Source organism: Mobula hypostoma, chromosome 5 (genome assembly GCF_963921235.1).
Source record: "Mobula hypostoma chromosome 5, sMobHyp1.1, whole genome shotgun sequence".
NCBI classification, from domain to species: domain Eukaryota; kingdom Metazoa; phylum Chordata; class Chondrichthyes; order Myliobatiformes; family Myliobatidae; genus Mobula; species Mobula hypostoma.
This window is the reverse complement of record NC_086101.1, coordinates 115,335,380-115,349,654: the sequence shown is the minus strand read 5'-3', so window position 1 is coordinate 115,349,654 and position 14,275 is coordinate 115,335,380. Positions and strand designations below refer to the sequence as shown.

The 14,275-nt window shown below is 51.0% G+C and overlaps 1 protein-coding gene across 1 annotated transcript in view; it reads left to right on the top strand.

The window, feature by feature from the left end:
- Window positions 1-4,889: 4,889 nt before the first annotated feature.
- Window positions 4,890-14,275, top strand: part of LOC134346946 (TSC22 domain family protein 4-like) — a 99,663-nt gene continuing 90,277 nt past the window's right edge. The window contains exons 1-2 of the mRNA XM_063048830.1: window positions 4,890-5,035; window positions 6,737-8,236. Of these exons, the coding sequence (XP_062904900.1) occupies window positions 7,139-8,236 (1,098 nt within the window). The 5' untranslated portion in view covers window positions 4,890-5,035; window positions 6,737-7,138. The remainder of the gene's footprint in view (window positions 5,036-6,736; window positions 8,237-14,275) is intronic.

Genomic DNA, 14,275 nt, shown 5'->3' with positions numbered 1-14,275 from the left:
TGCAATAATATTTTGTATTATTTACAAAATAACTGCGAACAAAAAGTAAGTGCTACAGCACGCAAATATAAAAGTACTGAGACAGTACAATATGGGTGCAATACTGCTTAGTGCTGTGATGTGAGGTTCAGCAGGGTCACAGCCTCAGGGAAGAAGCTCTTCCTGTGCCTGCTGGTGTGGGAGTGGAGGCTCCTGTAGTACCTATCGGATGGGAGGAGAGTAAAAAGTCCATGGATCCTTAATAATGCTTTTCGCCCTGCCCAGGCAGCGTTTATGGTAGATGTTCTCAATGGTTGTCATAGGGAGGGTGGCTGGGAATGGACCCAAGTGCAAGACACAGACACTGAAGTACTAGGGACAGGACTAGGATACAGGGTGAGGGCGAGGACATGGACACGAAAACCGGGAACCCGGAACAGGACTGGACAAGAGAGCTAGGAGCCTGGGCTTGGACTCTGAGCCAGAGACTGGACAAAGACCCAGTACCTGGGTCTTGCCTCTGGCTTAGACCCCAGAACTAGGCAAGGATGAGGCTTGGCTGACAGGCAAGACGAGGCTGGAGTCTTAGAGACTTGAGGCAAGGATTGGCAGGAGGCAGGAAACTATAGTCTTCAGGCTTGAGGCTAGAGGCTAGAGACCCGAGGCGAGGCTTGGCAGGAGGCTGGAGTCTTCAGGCTTGAGGCTAGGCAGGAGGCTGGAGTCTTCAGGCTTGAGGCTAGGCAGGAGGCTGGAGTCTTCAGGCTTGAGGCTAGGCAGGAGGCTGGAGTCTTCAGGCTTGAGGCTAGGCAGGAGGCTGGAGTCTTCAGGCTTGAGGCTGGAGTCTTCAGGCTTGAGGCTAGGCAGGAGGCTGGAGTCTTCAGGCTTGAGGCTTGGCTGGAGGCTGGAGTCTTCAGGCTTGAGGCTTGGCAGGAGGCTGGAGTCTTCAGGCTTGAGGCTTGGCAGGAGGCTGAAGTCTTCAGGCTTGAGGTTAGAGACCAGAGGTGAGGCTCCTCCCGGGCAGGGTGCGGATCACCAGCCGACAGAGGCATGGGACAGGAAGGGACAGAACCAACTGCAGGTAATGGCAAGACGGCCAGATTTACCTGGCGGAGGCAAGGGACAGGAAGGGAGCTAGGTATGGGGTGGCTCCAGGACAAGACTGAAGGCGAGACAAGGTGAGAGTTACCAGCAAGACCAGGCAAGGCTTCTGGCAAAGCAAGGTGAGACGAGAACTTCAGGCGAGGCAGAAGTTACCGGCAAGACAAGGCAAGGCTTCAGGCAAGGAAACAGAAGGCAGAGGAAGGGATACAAGGAGTAAGGACAAGAACAATCCAGCAGCCACGCCCTGGTCTCTGAAGGTATTTATGCAGCCAGCCCCAACGAGCATCAGCTGCCTCAATTAGAGCTCAAAAAGAACAGAAACAGGGTAGACAGGAAAACCTGGAGCAAGGGTCGATGGACCGGATTGTGAACCGGAATATGGACTTCACGGACCGGATCATGACACTGGTGGGCAATTGGGTGCTGATAATCCACTGGGCAGTTTTCACCACACGCTGGAGTGCTTTGCAGTCCGATACGGGACAATTGCCATACCACACTGAGATGCAGTTGGTGAGTATGCTCTCAATGGTACAGCGGTAAAAGTCCGTCAGTGTCCTGGGGCAGAGGTGAGCTTTCTTGATGCTCCACAGGAAATAAAGGCGCATTTGCGCCTTTTTGATCAGGATGAAGATGTTCAGGAACCAGGTGAGATCCTCGGAAATGTGGACACCAAGGAATTTGAAGCTTGATACACACTCCACTACAGCTCTGTTGATATAGATGGGGATGTGAGTGTGGCTCCTAGCATGCCTGAAGTCCACAATGATCTCCTTGGTCTTCTGGGTGTTAAGGGCCAGGTTGTTGTTGGCACACCACATGGCCAGGTGCTGGACCTCGTCCCTGTAAGCCGTCTCGTCATCCCCTCTGATCAGACCAACCACTGTGGTGTCGTCTACGAACTTGATTATGGAGTTAGAACCATGTACAGGAACGCAGTCATAGGTGAAAAGGGAGTACAGAAGAGGGCTCCGCACACAGCCTTGAGGCACGCCGGTGTTCAGGGTGAGAGTGGAGGAGGAGAGGTTGTCTAACTTAACTGATTGGGGTTTATTAGTCAGAAAGTCCAAGGTCCAATTGCAGAGGGTAACACTGATACCAAGCTGGCGAAGTTTGGCGATCAGCTTGGAGGGGATCACAGTATTGAATGCTGAACTAATGTCAATGAACAGCATTCTGATGTAAGAGTTGGGGCTGTCCAGGTGGGTCAGGGCAGAGTGAAGTGCCGTGGAGATGGCGTCCTCTGTGACCTGTTGGTGCGATAGGCAAATTGATGGGGGTCCAGGGTAGAGGGTAGACAGGATTTCAGATGTGATAGAACCAGTCTCTCAAAGCACTTTGCAATGATGGGGGTGAGTGCAACTGGACGGAAGTCTTTCAGGCCCGTGGCAGTGGAATGCTTTGGCACTGGCACATGGTGGCGATCTTGAAGCTTGTGGGGACAACTGCCTGGGCCAGGGACAGATTGAAAATGTCCGTGAAGACCCCGGCCAACTGCCCTGCACAGACTCTGAGCACACGGCCAGGTATTCCATCCGGACCAGCTGCCTTCCGTACATTCACCCCACTCAGGGTGGCTCAAACATCAGAGGTGGAAAGTGAGAGAGGCAGTTCACCAGGTGGGAGATCCGCTTTGCGGGTGACCTCCTTGTTCCCTCAGTCAAAGCGAGTGTAGACGTAATTGAGCTCATCAGGGAGGGAAGCAGAGCTGGAAGGGGGCACAGTACTAGGGGGTTTGAAGTCTGTAATGACCTGTACGCCATGCCACATGCACCAGTGGTCCGAGGAGTTGAAATGGTCCTCGATCCTCTGTTTGTATGTGTGTTTAGCCTGAGAGATTCCCCTCCTCAGGTTGGCCCTGGCTGAGATGTAAGCCTCCTGGTCTCCAGACCTGAAGGCTGAATCTCTGGCTTTGAGCAGGAGGCAAACTTCTCTGTTCATCCATGGTTTCTGATTGGGGAAAATTTTTATTTGTTTTTGTGATGTCACTCTATCTACACACTTGTTGATGTGCTCAGGGACAGAGTTGGTATATAAATCAATGTTAATCTGAGAGTCTGTGCTGGCATGGGCAGCAAACACGCTCCAGTCTGTGTGCTGGAATTGGTGCTGAAAAGCAAAGTCAGCACCCTCCAGCCAGATCTTAATAGTCTTCGTTGTGGGTTTCACATGTTTAATGACCGGGCTGTACTTGGGAAACAGAAACAATGAAAGATGGTTGGACTGTCCCAGGTGGGGGGAGAGTAGTGGCTTTGTAAGCATCAGCCGCACTTCTGTAGACATGATCTAAGGTTTTATTTCCCCTTGTGATGCATGATACATTGTGGTAAAATCTTGGAAGCACGGTACATAGGTTGCAATGATTAAAGTCCCCAGCCACAATAAAGGCTCTGTCAATGAGGAGACAGTGTTCCTGAGCACCCTTGACTGGGGTCTCCCAGTGAGGAAGTCAGGGATTTAAGGGAGGTACAGTGGCTACAATACTCTGCACATATCTATAGCTAGGGTGCCTAAGACATTTGCACAGTACTGTAGTAATTTTATGTATTGCCCTGTACTGCTGCCATGGGGAAAGTCAGGGATGAGAATGGAACGGATGTGCGAAGGGAACACAGGTCAAAGCAGGTGAAATAAGTGGGGCAGTTAGGGGGAAGGGCAGGGTGAAGGGATGAGTGGGGGACCGGGGGAGCAGCGATGGGGAGAGGTGTGAAGGATGGGTAGGCAGGGAGAAGTGAAATGGCATCTAAACAAGGCCATGATATTACAGTGGTCATTGCAGGCAGACTGGGGAAATCAGGTTGCATTGACTGGAACCCAAGAGAAGGAATTTGAGGAATGCCTGTGAGATAGCTTTTTAGAGCAGCTTTTGATTGAGCCCACAAGGGAAAAGGCAATTCTGGATTTAGTGTTGTGTAATGAAATAAATTTAATTAGACAGCTTAAGGTAAAGATACACGTGAGGTATTATTATCATTAGTTGAGACTAATACGACATTTTTAGCGTTAAAGCCCTCAAGCATTGGAGCCTCAGGACTCACGCCACCAGATTCAGGCACAGTTACCACCCCTCAACCATCAGGCTCTTGAATCAAAGGGCTGGGGGGGAAGAGGGGAATGGGGTGAGGGAGAGGGAAAGGGGAGGGGAGGGCGAGGGAGAGGGCTGAGGGAGAGGGAAGAGGGAAATGGGGAGGGAGAGGGAAGGGGGAGGGAGAGGGGTTGGGGTGGGGGAAGGGAGGCGTTGAGGGAGAAGGGATGGGGGATGGGGTACACAGTGGCTGCGCACCCTCCACCAGTCACGTCAACATGTTCTCCACAGCGAGTAGTTCGGTACCTTCGCGTTGTGGGCCATCAGCCATTGGTTGCAGTGTTGACCAATCCCAAGCTACAATTTAAAAATCTCTGAATCCGGAAATTGTAACAGTTCCTCCGATTGGACCGAACTCTGGACGAGAAATTTCTCGTTGGCACCGAGAGGCGGGAGCTCTTTTGTCAATGTCAATCAATAGCGGGATTACAACCAATCAAACCCCAAAGGGAGATGTATATCAACGGTCTAATATAATATAACCTATCAACGCTAAGAATACTATGATTGATGGTAATGGTGGACAAAGGTTGGCTTTTCACGCATGACAGGCAGTGAAAACTAACCAATGAAAAGTGAAATGATCGAGGCGGGCTTTCTGGAGTTCGCCAATGATTAAGGAGAGTACGGTTGAGTGACCTTTTCTGCACCTAATGAAGTACGGAGTCTGGAGGGAGGGCAGGTGGGCGTTTCCTGCCAAGGCCAATGGAGCTGGAGGATTGTCGGGTCCGGAGGTGGCGCTTGGGCCCCGGTGGAAAGTTGTCAACAGCGGCGAGGAGGAAGAGGCAGCTTGGAGGGGGAAATCGTGCACCCTGGGCTTGTAGGGGGTGGAGGGCATTGGAGAGCCCGCTGCCAACGATCGACCCTCAGGTGAGCGGCACGGGCCCTGAGGTGGGTGTGGGGGTGCGTTGCAAATGGGACGACAGGCCAAGGGGGCCCCGGGCTGTCAGAGTGTGAGGCGCCCCCCGAGGCTGTGGCAACAGGCCAGTCCGAGGCCTGAGGCCCAGCCAGAGTGGGTGGTAGGTAAAGGTGGGAGGGGTCTGCGGAGACTCCGGGGTGCGAACTCGATCTCCGCCCGAGTTGGTGCTGGGGTTCGGGGCGGGCGCTGCAACTAAACGCGGCTTCAGAGCAACTTTCGCAGCGATCTGGAAGGATTTGGTTGGCGTTGCATTGATGTAGCGCCCAGGGAGTGTGGTTGGCTGGTGAAATCCTTTGAGGGAGGGTGAGGAGGATGGAGGAGGATTGCCTCGTATCCTGGGGTGTTTGTGAGATTCCTGTTGAGGGGGAAGTGTATTTGGGAGGGGGCAGGGTAAGTTTGGCATGCCCCCCCCTCCATTTGGGGGGGCACGGGTGGAGAGAGGAGGTTTGGGGGTGGTGGGGCAGGGAAAGTTTGACAGGCTCATTGAGGAAGGGCGCAATTGCTTATCAAAGGTGATGGGGACATAGACGTTTTGGCAGATTCGAAAGGTTCCTTGGGGTAGGAGGGCAGATGTCCACGAGCGTGGTGGAGAAGTTCTGGATGGTCATTGATGTGGGGCAGTTATCTATATGGTTTCTTGGTGATGGAAAGTGCCTGTTCCCAGGGTTTATACGTGTGTGTGTGTGTGTGTGTGTGTGTGTGTGTGTGTGTGAGAGAGAAGGACTGTAAACCTGAGGCTTATCAAGGTTATCGAGAGACATCAAGCCCTCGGCAAACTCCCCACAAACAATGCCTAGTCTGGTTCGGGGATACCTGTAGCTGAGGAAAAAAGATCTGTTGACTTTGCAGGTGGATCACTAACTGGAGAGTCTAGATCAGAAATTCTTTACTGAAGAGGCAGGGTTTGCTGGGGGGGTCATTTTTATTCACACTGTGAGTTGCACTCTATAGCCCAAGAGGGAGCTGGACTAACAGCAACCGTGTATATGGAGCTGAGTAAATACTCAAAGGCATATCATAAACACAAGAGATTCTGCAGATGCTGAAAATCCAGAGTAGCACATGCAAAATGTTGGAGGAACTCCACAGATCAGGCAGCATATATAGAGGGGAGCAAACAGTCGAAGTTTCCTGCCAAGATCCTTCATCAGGATTGAAAAGGAAGGGGGAAGCTGCCAGAATAGGGGGAAGGGGGAAGGAGGACAAGCTAGAAGGTGATGGGTGAAGCCAGGTAGGCTATCACCTCCCAACCTATCACTTCATTTCCTCCCCCCCCACCCCATCCTGACACACCCAACACCTTCCAGCTGGTACTCTTTCCCCTCCCTCACACCTTCTGACACCACCCTGCTTACCTTTCTAGTCTTGGCCCGAAAAGTCGACTGTGCATTCATTTCCATAGATGCTGCCTGACCTGCTGAGTTCCTTCTGCATTTTGTGTGCGTGTTGCTTTAAGTACTGGAAGGAATATTTTGAGACGTGAGGAACAGTGGGCTGAGTAGAAGTGCTTAGATTTACGAGCTGCCAGTGGGTAATTATCCACTTTAATGTGTTATTTGATTTGGTGTTTTAAATTTGATCTGTGCTTTATTTACAGTGGTGGAGGTGAGGGGTGTGTGAGTAAGTGTGTTCACCTGTTTCTCTTTTTTCAGTTTGCAGATGATGTGACTTTGGAAGAATGAACGCTTAAACAAAGGTTTCAACAGTGCTACCTGTTGCAAACCGATCCCATGGCAAGTCATCCCAGCTGGGCGACTGCTGGCTGATCGCTACAGGACGTTGGTTGCTTTCGCCCAGAGACGCGCCACACTTTCTTTGGATTGTGATGGCTTTGGACACTGAAATAAGTGCCTCATAGCTAAGGAGCCTCTCGCTCCCTCTACCTCCGGTGCAGGCTCGATTATTCTTCATTTGGGTCGGGAGAGCGTATTTTGGGGAATTAAACGGAGGAAAATGTGGGAGCTCAGGACCTGAAGGGGGCCCCAAGTCTGACGACCACCACGGCCTTCATCTCTGTCCTCCTGCCAAGGGAGGAGGCTCTGCTCGGGGCAGCCATGATTGGCAAGAAGAGGAGCGGTTTCCAGATCACTAGTGTGACCTCGGATTATGACGGCGGTGGTGGGGAGGAACTGAAAGAGGTGCCGGATGGTGAAGCGGAGCCAGGGGGCTCTGTGGGGCCTCCCTTGGTGAACGGAGCACCAGGGCACCTGAGCAGCGGGCATGTTCCTGCCCCAGGTAAGGCTGAGCTGGCTGGGTCTGGGAAGAACGGACCACCCGTTGATCGGACTCCACTGCCGCCTGCAAAGGAGCAGCCAGTGGTTGAGGGCTCACCCCGCAGCTCAGAGACCGCCCGCGGGGCCCTCATCTCTGACACTCCTCGGGCAACCGTCACCCAGGACCCTCGGAGGGCAGAGGGTGCAGGGTTCACGGAAGCCGTGACCCCTAGGACTGCCCGGGGTACCGGGTCGCCTCTGAGGACATCCTCCGCCCCAGGCGCCTCACAGCAGCTGGCTTCCTCCTGTGGATCCCGGTTCCGCGTGGTGAAGCTCGACCACAGCCTGGGGGAGCCATACCGTCGTGGCCGTTGGACCTGCATGGACTTGTATGACAAGGACCTGGATGGGCACCTACTGGCCAGAGCTTTGGACGGCACCAGGCATGTCAACTCCCTGGACTCTCACCTGGAGATCACTAGCTTTGCCCATAAGGCCGTTAGCCAACTCCGGCCCAAGCCGCATGCCCCCAAGAGCCAGGGGTCCTCGCCAGTGCCGAGCCAGGGAGAGGGACCGAGGGGCAGGATCGTTCCTGTGGCTTCCGGCCACACCCTGAATGTGCTCCTCCAGGCAGCTGAGACTCTGAACCTGGGTGAGATGGCTCGAGTCGAGAGACAGTCTGGACAGCTTCCCTCAGCCAGCCCGCCCCGGCTCCCTGTCCACAGCGCAGTCGCCAGCGCCCCTGTTTCCAAGGTGGTCACGGCGGCAGTCAAGGGTGATGGCGGCCCCCCCACCGCTGCGGCCAAGGACCAGCAGAAGCCCAGCACAACACCGCACCTTCAGGGAGTCAGGGGTGGGTCCGCGGAGCAGACTGCTTCCAACCCGATGTCACCAAATGTGAGCCAGCCCTCCTCGGGAGAACACGGAGCAATAAGGAAGGCAAGTAAACATATCCCCTCGCTTGTCTCCTCCAATCGCGACTTCCCTCAGTCTCCAACTCTCCCAGATCGAGGGTCTTTGGCTGCGGTCTCATTAGTGCGGTGCTGTGATAGCACAGGTGGGGTGTTAAACTGGGGTCTCCCCTTCCCCGTCAGGGAGATCTGAAGGACTGGCAGGTAGAATTTCAAGAATCGGGGCATCCTGGTCTAAAAGCTACCCTTCGTGAAATTAAAGCATCTTATCATTGTCCCATTGTGAGAATTTGCTTTGTGCAAAATTGGCTGCTGTTTCCAATGAAGAACAGTGTCAAATGTCAATAGCATCTCATCAGCCACAGGAACACGTGGGTTAAGAGAATACTTGTGTAAATAGAAGGGGTTAATTCCCTGAGAGCGTGAGTGTATGTGGGGTAGTGTTCGGTCTCAGTGGAGAGTTGATATGTGGGGTAGTGCTGGGTCTCAATGGAGAGTTGATATGTGGGGTAGTGCTGGGTCGCAGTGGAGAGTTGATATGTGGGGTAGTGCTGGGTCACAGTGGAGAGTTGATATGTGGGGTAGTGTTCGGTCTCAATGGAGAATTGATATGTGGGGTAGTGCTGGGTCTCAATGGAGAGTTGATATGTGGGGTAGTGCTGGGTGGCAGTGGAGAGTTGATATGTGGGGTAGTGTTCGGTCTCAATGGAGAGTTGATATGTGGGGTAGTGTTCGGTCACAGTGGAGAGTTGATATGTGGGTAGTGCTGGGTCTCAATGGAGAGTTGATATGTGGGGTAGTGCTGGGTCGCAGTGGAGAGTTGATATGTGGGTAGTGCTGGGTCGCAGTGGAGAGTTGATATATGGGGTAGTGCTGGGTCGCAGTGGAGAGTTGATATGTGGGTAGTGCTGGGTCGCAGTGGAGAGTTGATATATGGGGTAGTGCTGGGTCGCAGTGGAGAGTCGATACACGGGGTAGTGCTGGGTCGCAGTGGAGAGTTGATATATGGGGTAGTGCTGGGTCTCAATGGAGAGTTGATATGTGGGTAGTGCTGGTTCCAATGAAGAACAGTGTCAAATGGCAATAGCATCTCATCAGCCACAGGAACACGTGGGTTAAGAGAATACTTGTGTAAATAGAAGGGGTTAATTCCCTGAGAGCATGAGTGTATGTGGGGTAGTGCTGGGTCTCAATGGAGAGTTGATATGTGGGGTAGAGCTGAGTCTCAATGGAGAGTTGATATGTGGGGTAGTGCTGGGTCGCAGTGGAGAGTTGATATGTGGGTAGTGCTGGGTCGCAGTGGAGAGTTGATATGTGGGGTAGTGCTGGGTCGCAGTGGAGAGTTGATACATGGGGTAGTGCTGGGTCGCAGTGGAGAGTTGATATATGGGGTAGTGCTGGGTCGCAGTGGAGAGTTGATACATGGGGTAGTGCTGGGTCGCAGTGGAGAGTTGATATATGGGGTAGTGCTGGGTCGCAGTGGAGAGTTGATATATGGGGTAGTGCTGGGTCGCAGTGGAGAGTTGATATATGGGGTAGTGCTGGGTCGCAGTGGAGAGTTGATACATGGGGTAGTGCTGGGTCGCAGTGGAGAGTTGATATATGGGGTAGTGCTGGGTCGCAGTGGAGAGTTGATATATGGGGTAGTGCTGGGTCGCAGTGGAGAGTTGATACATGGGGTAGTGCTGGGTCGCAGTGGAGAGTTGATATATGGGGTAGTGCTGGGTCGCAGTGGAGAGTTGATACATGGGGTAGTGCTGGGTCGCAGTGGAGAGTTGATACATGGGGTAGTGCTGGGTCGCAGTGGAGAGTTGATATATGGGGTAGTGCTGGGTCGCAGTGGAGAGTTGATATATGGGGTAGTGCTGGGTCGCAGTGGAGAGTTGATACATGGGGTAGTGCTGGGTCGCAGTGGAGAGTTGATATATGGGGTAGTGCTGGGTCGCAGTGGAGAGTTGATATATGGGGTAGTGCTGGGTCGCAGTGGAGAGTTGATATATGGGGTAGTGCTGGGTCGCAGTGGAGAGTTGATATATGGGGTAGTGCTGGGTCGCAGTGGAGAGTTGATATATGGGGTAGTGCTGGGTCGCAGTGGAGAGTTGATACATGGGGTAGTGCTGGGTCGCAGTGGAGAGTTGATACATGGGGTAGTGCTGGGTCTCAATGGAGAGTTGATATGTGGGGTAGTGCTGGGTCGCAGTGGAGAGTTGATATATGGGGTAGTGCTGGGTCGCAGTGGAGAGTTGATACATGGGGTAGTGCTGGGTCGCAGTGGAGAGTTGATATATGGGGTAGTGCTGGGTCGCAGTGGAGAGTTGATATATGGGGTAGTGCTGGGTCGCAGTGGAGAGTTGATATATGGGGTAGTGCTGGGTCGCAGTGGAGAGTTGATATATGGGGTAGTGCTGGGTCGCAGTGGAGAGTTGATATATGGGGTAGTGCTGGGTCTCAATGGAGAGTTGATATGATCCAAACAAAACAAAGGTTGGTGGCTTTGTGGATAATGTTGAAGGTTGCGAAAGGATACAGTGGGAGTATCTATCAGCTGCAGATAAGTACAGATAGTTTAATCTGGCCAAATGTAAGCTGTTGAATTTGAGAGATTATTAAGAGCAGCATGGTAGCGTAACTCTTTGCAATACAGGGGACCCGTGTTCTATTCCCGCCGGTGTCTGTAAGGAGTTTGTATGTTCTCCCTGTGACTACGTGGGTTTCCTCCGGTTGCTCCGGTTTCCTCCCAGAGTCCAAAGATGTATCAGTTGGTAGGTTAACTGGTCAATGCAAATTGTCCTGTGATTAGGCTAGTATTAAATCGAAGGATTGTTGGGCAGTGTGTCTCAAAGGGCTGGAAGGGTCTATTCCACGCCATATCTCAATAAATAAAGTGTGTAGGAGCAGTATAGTTTTAGCAGCATGATCCTTAACGGTGGTAATATATAGAGCAGGAGACCCCAACCTGGGACCCATGGACCCCTTGCTTAATGGTATTGGTCCATGTCATAAAAAAGGTCGGGAACCCCTGGTATAGAGGGATCTCGGGGACCAAATCCATAGCTGAAAGTGATTGCACAGATTGAGCGGGTGGTAAAGAAGGCATATGACATGCTTGCCATTATTAGTTGAGGCACTGAGTTCAGGAGTTGAGAAGTTACGCTGCAGCTTTATAGAACTCTAGTTAGGAGTTCTGGTCATCCCAGTATAGGAAGGATATGGAGGCTTTGGAGAAAATGCAGAAGAGGTTTATTTGGATGCTGCCTGGATTAGAAAGTATGTGCTGTAACGAGGGGTTGGGTAGACTTGGGCTGTTTTCTGTGGAGCGATCTGATAGAGGATTATAAGATTATGAGAGGCATAAGGGAGGCGGCCAATATCTTTTTCCCAGGGTTGAAATGCATTGCACTGAAGGTTTGATGTACATCAAAGGAGATGTACGGGGTAAATTTGTTTTTAGAGTGGTGAATATGATAATATTTAATAAGAAGTGGAGGTAAGTATTATAGAGGTGTTTAGACAGCCTTGTGTAAGTAGAAGGATCAATTTAGTTAGGCTTTTATTTGCTGGTTTAATCAGTTTGGCCGAAGGACCTGTTCCTGTGTTGTACTGTTCATTCCTCATGTAAGCTGTGCTTGTCCTCCTTCCCACTCTGATCTACCAGTTTGTGTGTTGTAAGATCCTGGGGGCTGCAGCTTTAGGTAGCTGCCTCTCTGGGGTTATGCTTGCTTTGGAGGGTGGGGAGGGGGCGGTGGTCCAAGGAAGCAGCTGGCTCCCATCTCCTCGAACACCCTGCCTGTCCATCAGCTCTGCCCCCATCTTGGGATGGAATCTGTTTTAGGAATACAGAGGCAACTTCTGAGCATGAGGTCTTGCATGCCTGCCACCTTCACATGAGGTGCTTGGTACGGAAAACATCAGCAGAAAACCTTGGTTTTCAGCCAGCCTGACGTGTTTATATGGATAAACCAGGTGACATGGGTAACCTTCACCCTCAGCACAATGGCTATACTTGTACATAGTGATATTCCATAATCGCCAATGTTGTAAAGACCAGATCAATTGATTCAAATTGTTCAATTTAATATCAGAGAATGTATACAGTATACAACCTGAAATTCTTAGAGTACAGACATCCATGAAACTAGAAAGCCCATAGAATGAATGGAAACTTTATGATCATGCCACCTTTCTTTTCCTCCTTGGTTTCTTGGCTATCTGGAGAAGAAGAATTTCAGAGTTGTATACTTTGATAATAAATTAATGTTTGAACCTTTGAATGAACAGTAGAAACATCAGAATCCTAAAGCCTCCCCCCCACCTTCCTTAGCAAAGCATCGACCCTCCTGTTCCCTACGATGCAAGTGATAGCAAATACCTCTACCTGACATATGCCTCTACCTGGTCAGGTGGAGGCATTTGGGTCCACTGTTTCCTATAGTGGTGGACAAAGCCTCAGTGTACAAAGACATCTCTAGAACAGAGATGAGGAATTTCTTTAGACAGAGAGTGCTGAATCTGCAGAATTCATTGCCACATATGGCAGTGGAGACCAAGTCATTGGGTATGTTTAATGCTGAGATTGATGGGTTCTTGATTGGTTACGGGGAGAAGGCAGGTGAATGGGGTTGAGAGGGATAATAAGTAAATCAACCATAATGGAATGGTGGAGCAGACTCGATGGCCCAAATGGCCTGATGTCTCGCGGCCTTACAGGAGCCTCAATTTTATGCCTCAGTCGTTGTGCACTGTTTGATCATTAGTCATGTTTGCAGTCTTTGATCGAAGTAATTGATCACTTCCAATTTCTTGGTTCAGATTTGGATACTGTGATTACCGGTAGTAAGTCCCTACGAGAGGGATAAGGCTAATTATTTTTTTTCCCACTCTCTGATGCTCTGCTTCCCTTCAAATGGTCGCCTGCGTGGGCCGATGCCCAGCAACTGTGTTTCAGGTGACCCTGTGCCCCTCTGCAGAGAACCGTCTGGCTCCTTGTGAAAGTGGCAATCAGCTCCCTGCTTGTGCCTATCCAAAATATTTACATTGGCGCCTCGCCAAAGGTTTCTACGCAGTGGAGCTGAATAGGGCTCTCAGTGCCTTTCGAGAGGTAGAGAGGCAAGGACTTTTGAAAGAAGTAGCGTACTGTGTTGTAGTAAAACCCAAGTGAGATGGTGTTACCAACCAAGGCCAAGAGGCCATTCGTCTTGTATAGAGTCTTTCTCTCCATCTCTGTGCTCCTCACACTCCGGCATTGATTGTGAAGCTAGTCTGATCCTTCTAGGATTCAGAATCTGTGGCACAGGAGGAAGCTGTTTGACCAAAGTCTGGTCAGCTTGTCTTACCCATTCCGTTTTCAATAAATAATCCAGTTCCCCTTTTTTTGAAAAGCTGTTTTTGAACCTGCTTCCTCCTGACAGCACATTACAGATTGTAACATCTTTCAAATTTTAGAAAGTTTTTCTTTAGTTATTTGGTCATTATTCTTAAAGTCAAGTCCTCCGGTTACTGACTTGAAGTTCAAAGTAGATGTACTGTTTGTTGCCACATATAACACTGAAGTTCATTTCCTTGTGGGCATTCACAGTAAACCCTCCAGGAGGACCACAACCTTGTCAAAGTTTGGAGGCTTGCGTGCCTCAGTGAAGCAGTGAGCTATGTTGGCTGGAGTCAGGTCTTTATGCTTTGCCTGTTGGGAGGGTCACCCGTGCCATGCAGGTCAAAGGGTAGAGGCCAGACTAAGAGTGGTCCACTGGCCCTCCAGGTTCAGGGGTTCAGTTCAGGGCTAACAACCCTGACTGGTCAAACAAAACTGTTACGGAAGCCACAATGAAAAATCCTTCTACATCTGAGTGACGGTATTCCTGAGTCTCCATCTGAGACTTGCATGACTGACAGTAGTGAAAACCATGAGGAAACTACTGACACGATGAAGGAAGTCCTGAACCCTGCCAGAGATAGGGGACCTTCATTGCTGCCCTAAACGCCAGTGGCGTAACAGGCAGTAAAAAATTCACGGTAAATACAATAAATACAATAGAATTAATAAAAGACTGCACCCAGCAGGATGGACTGACAA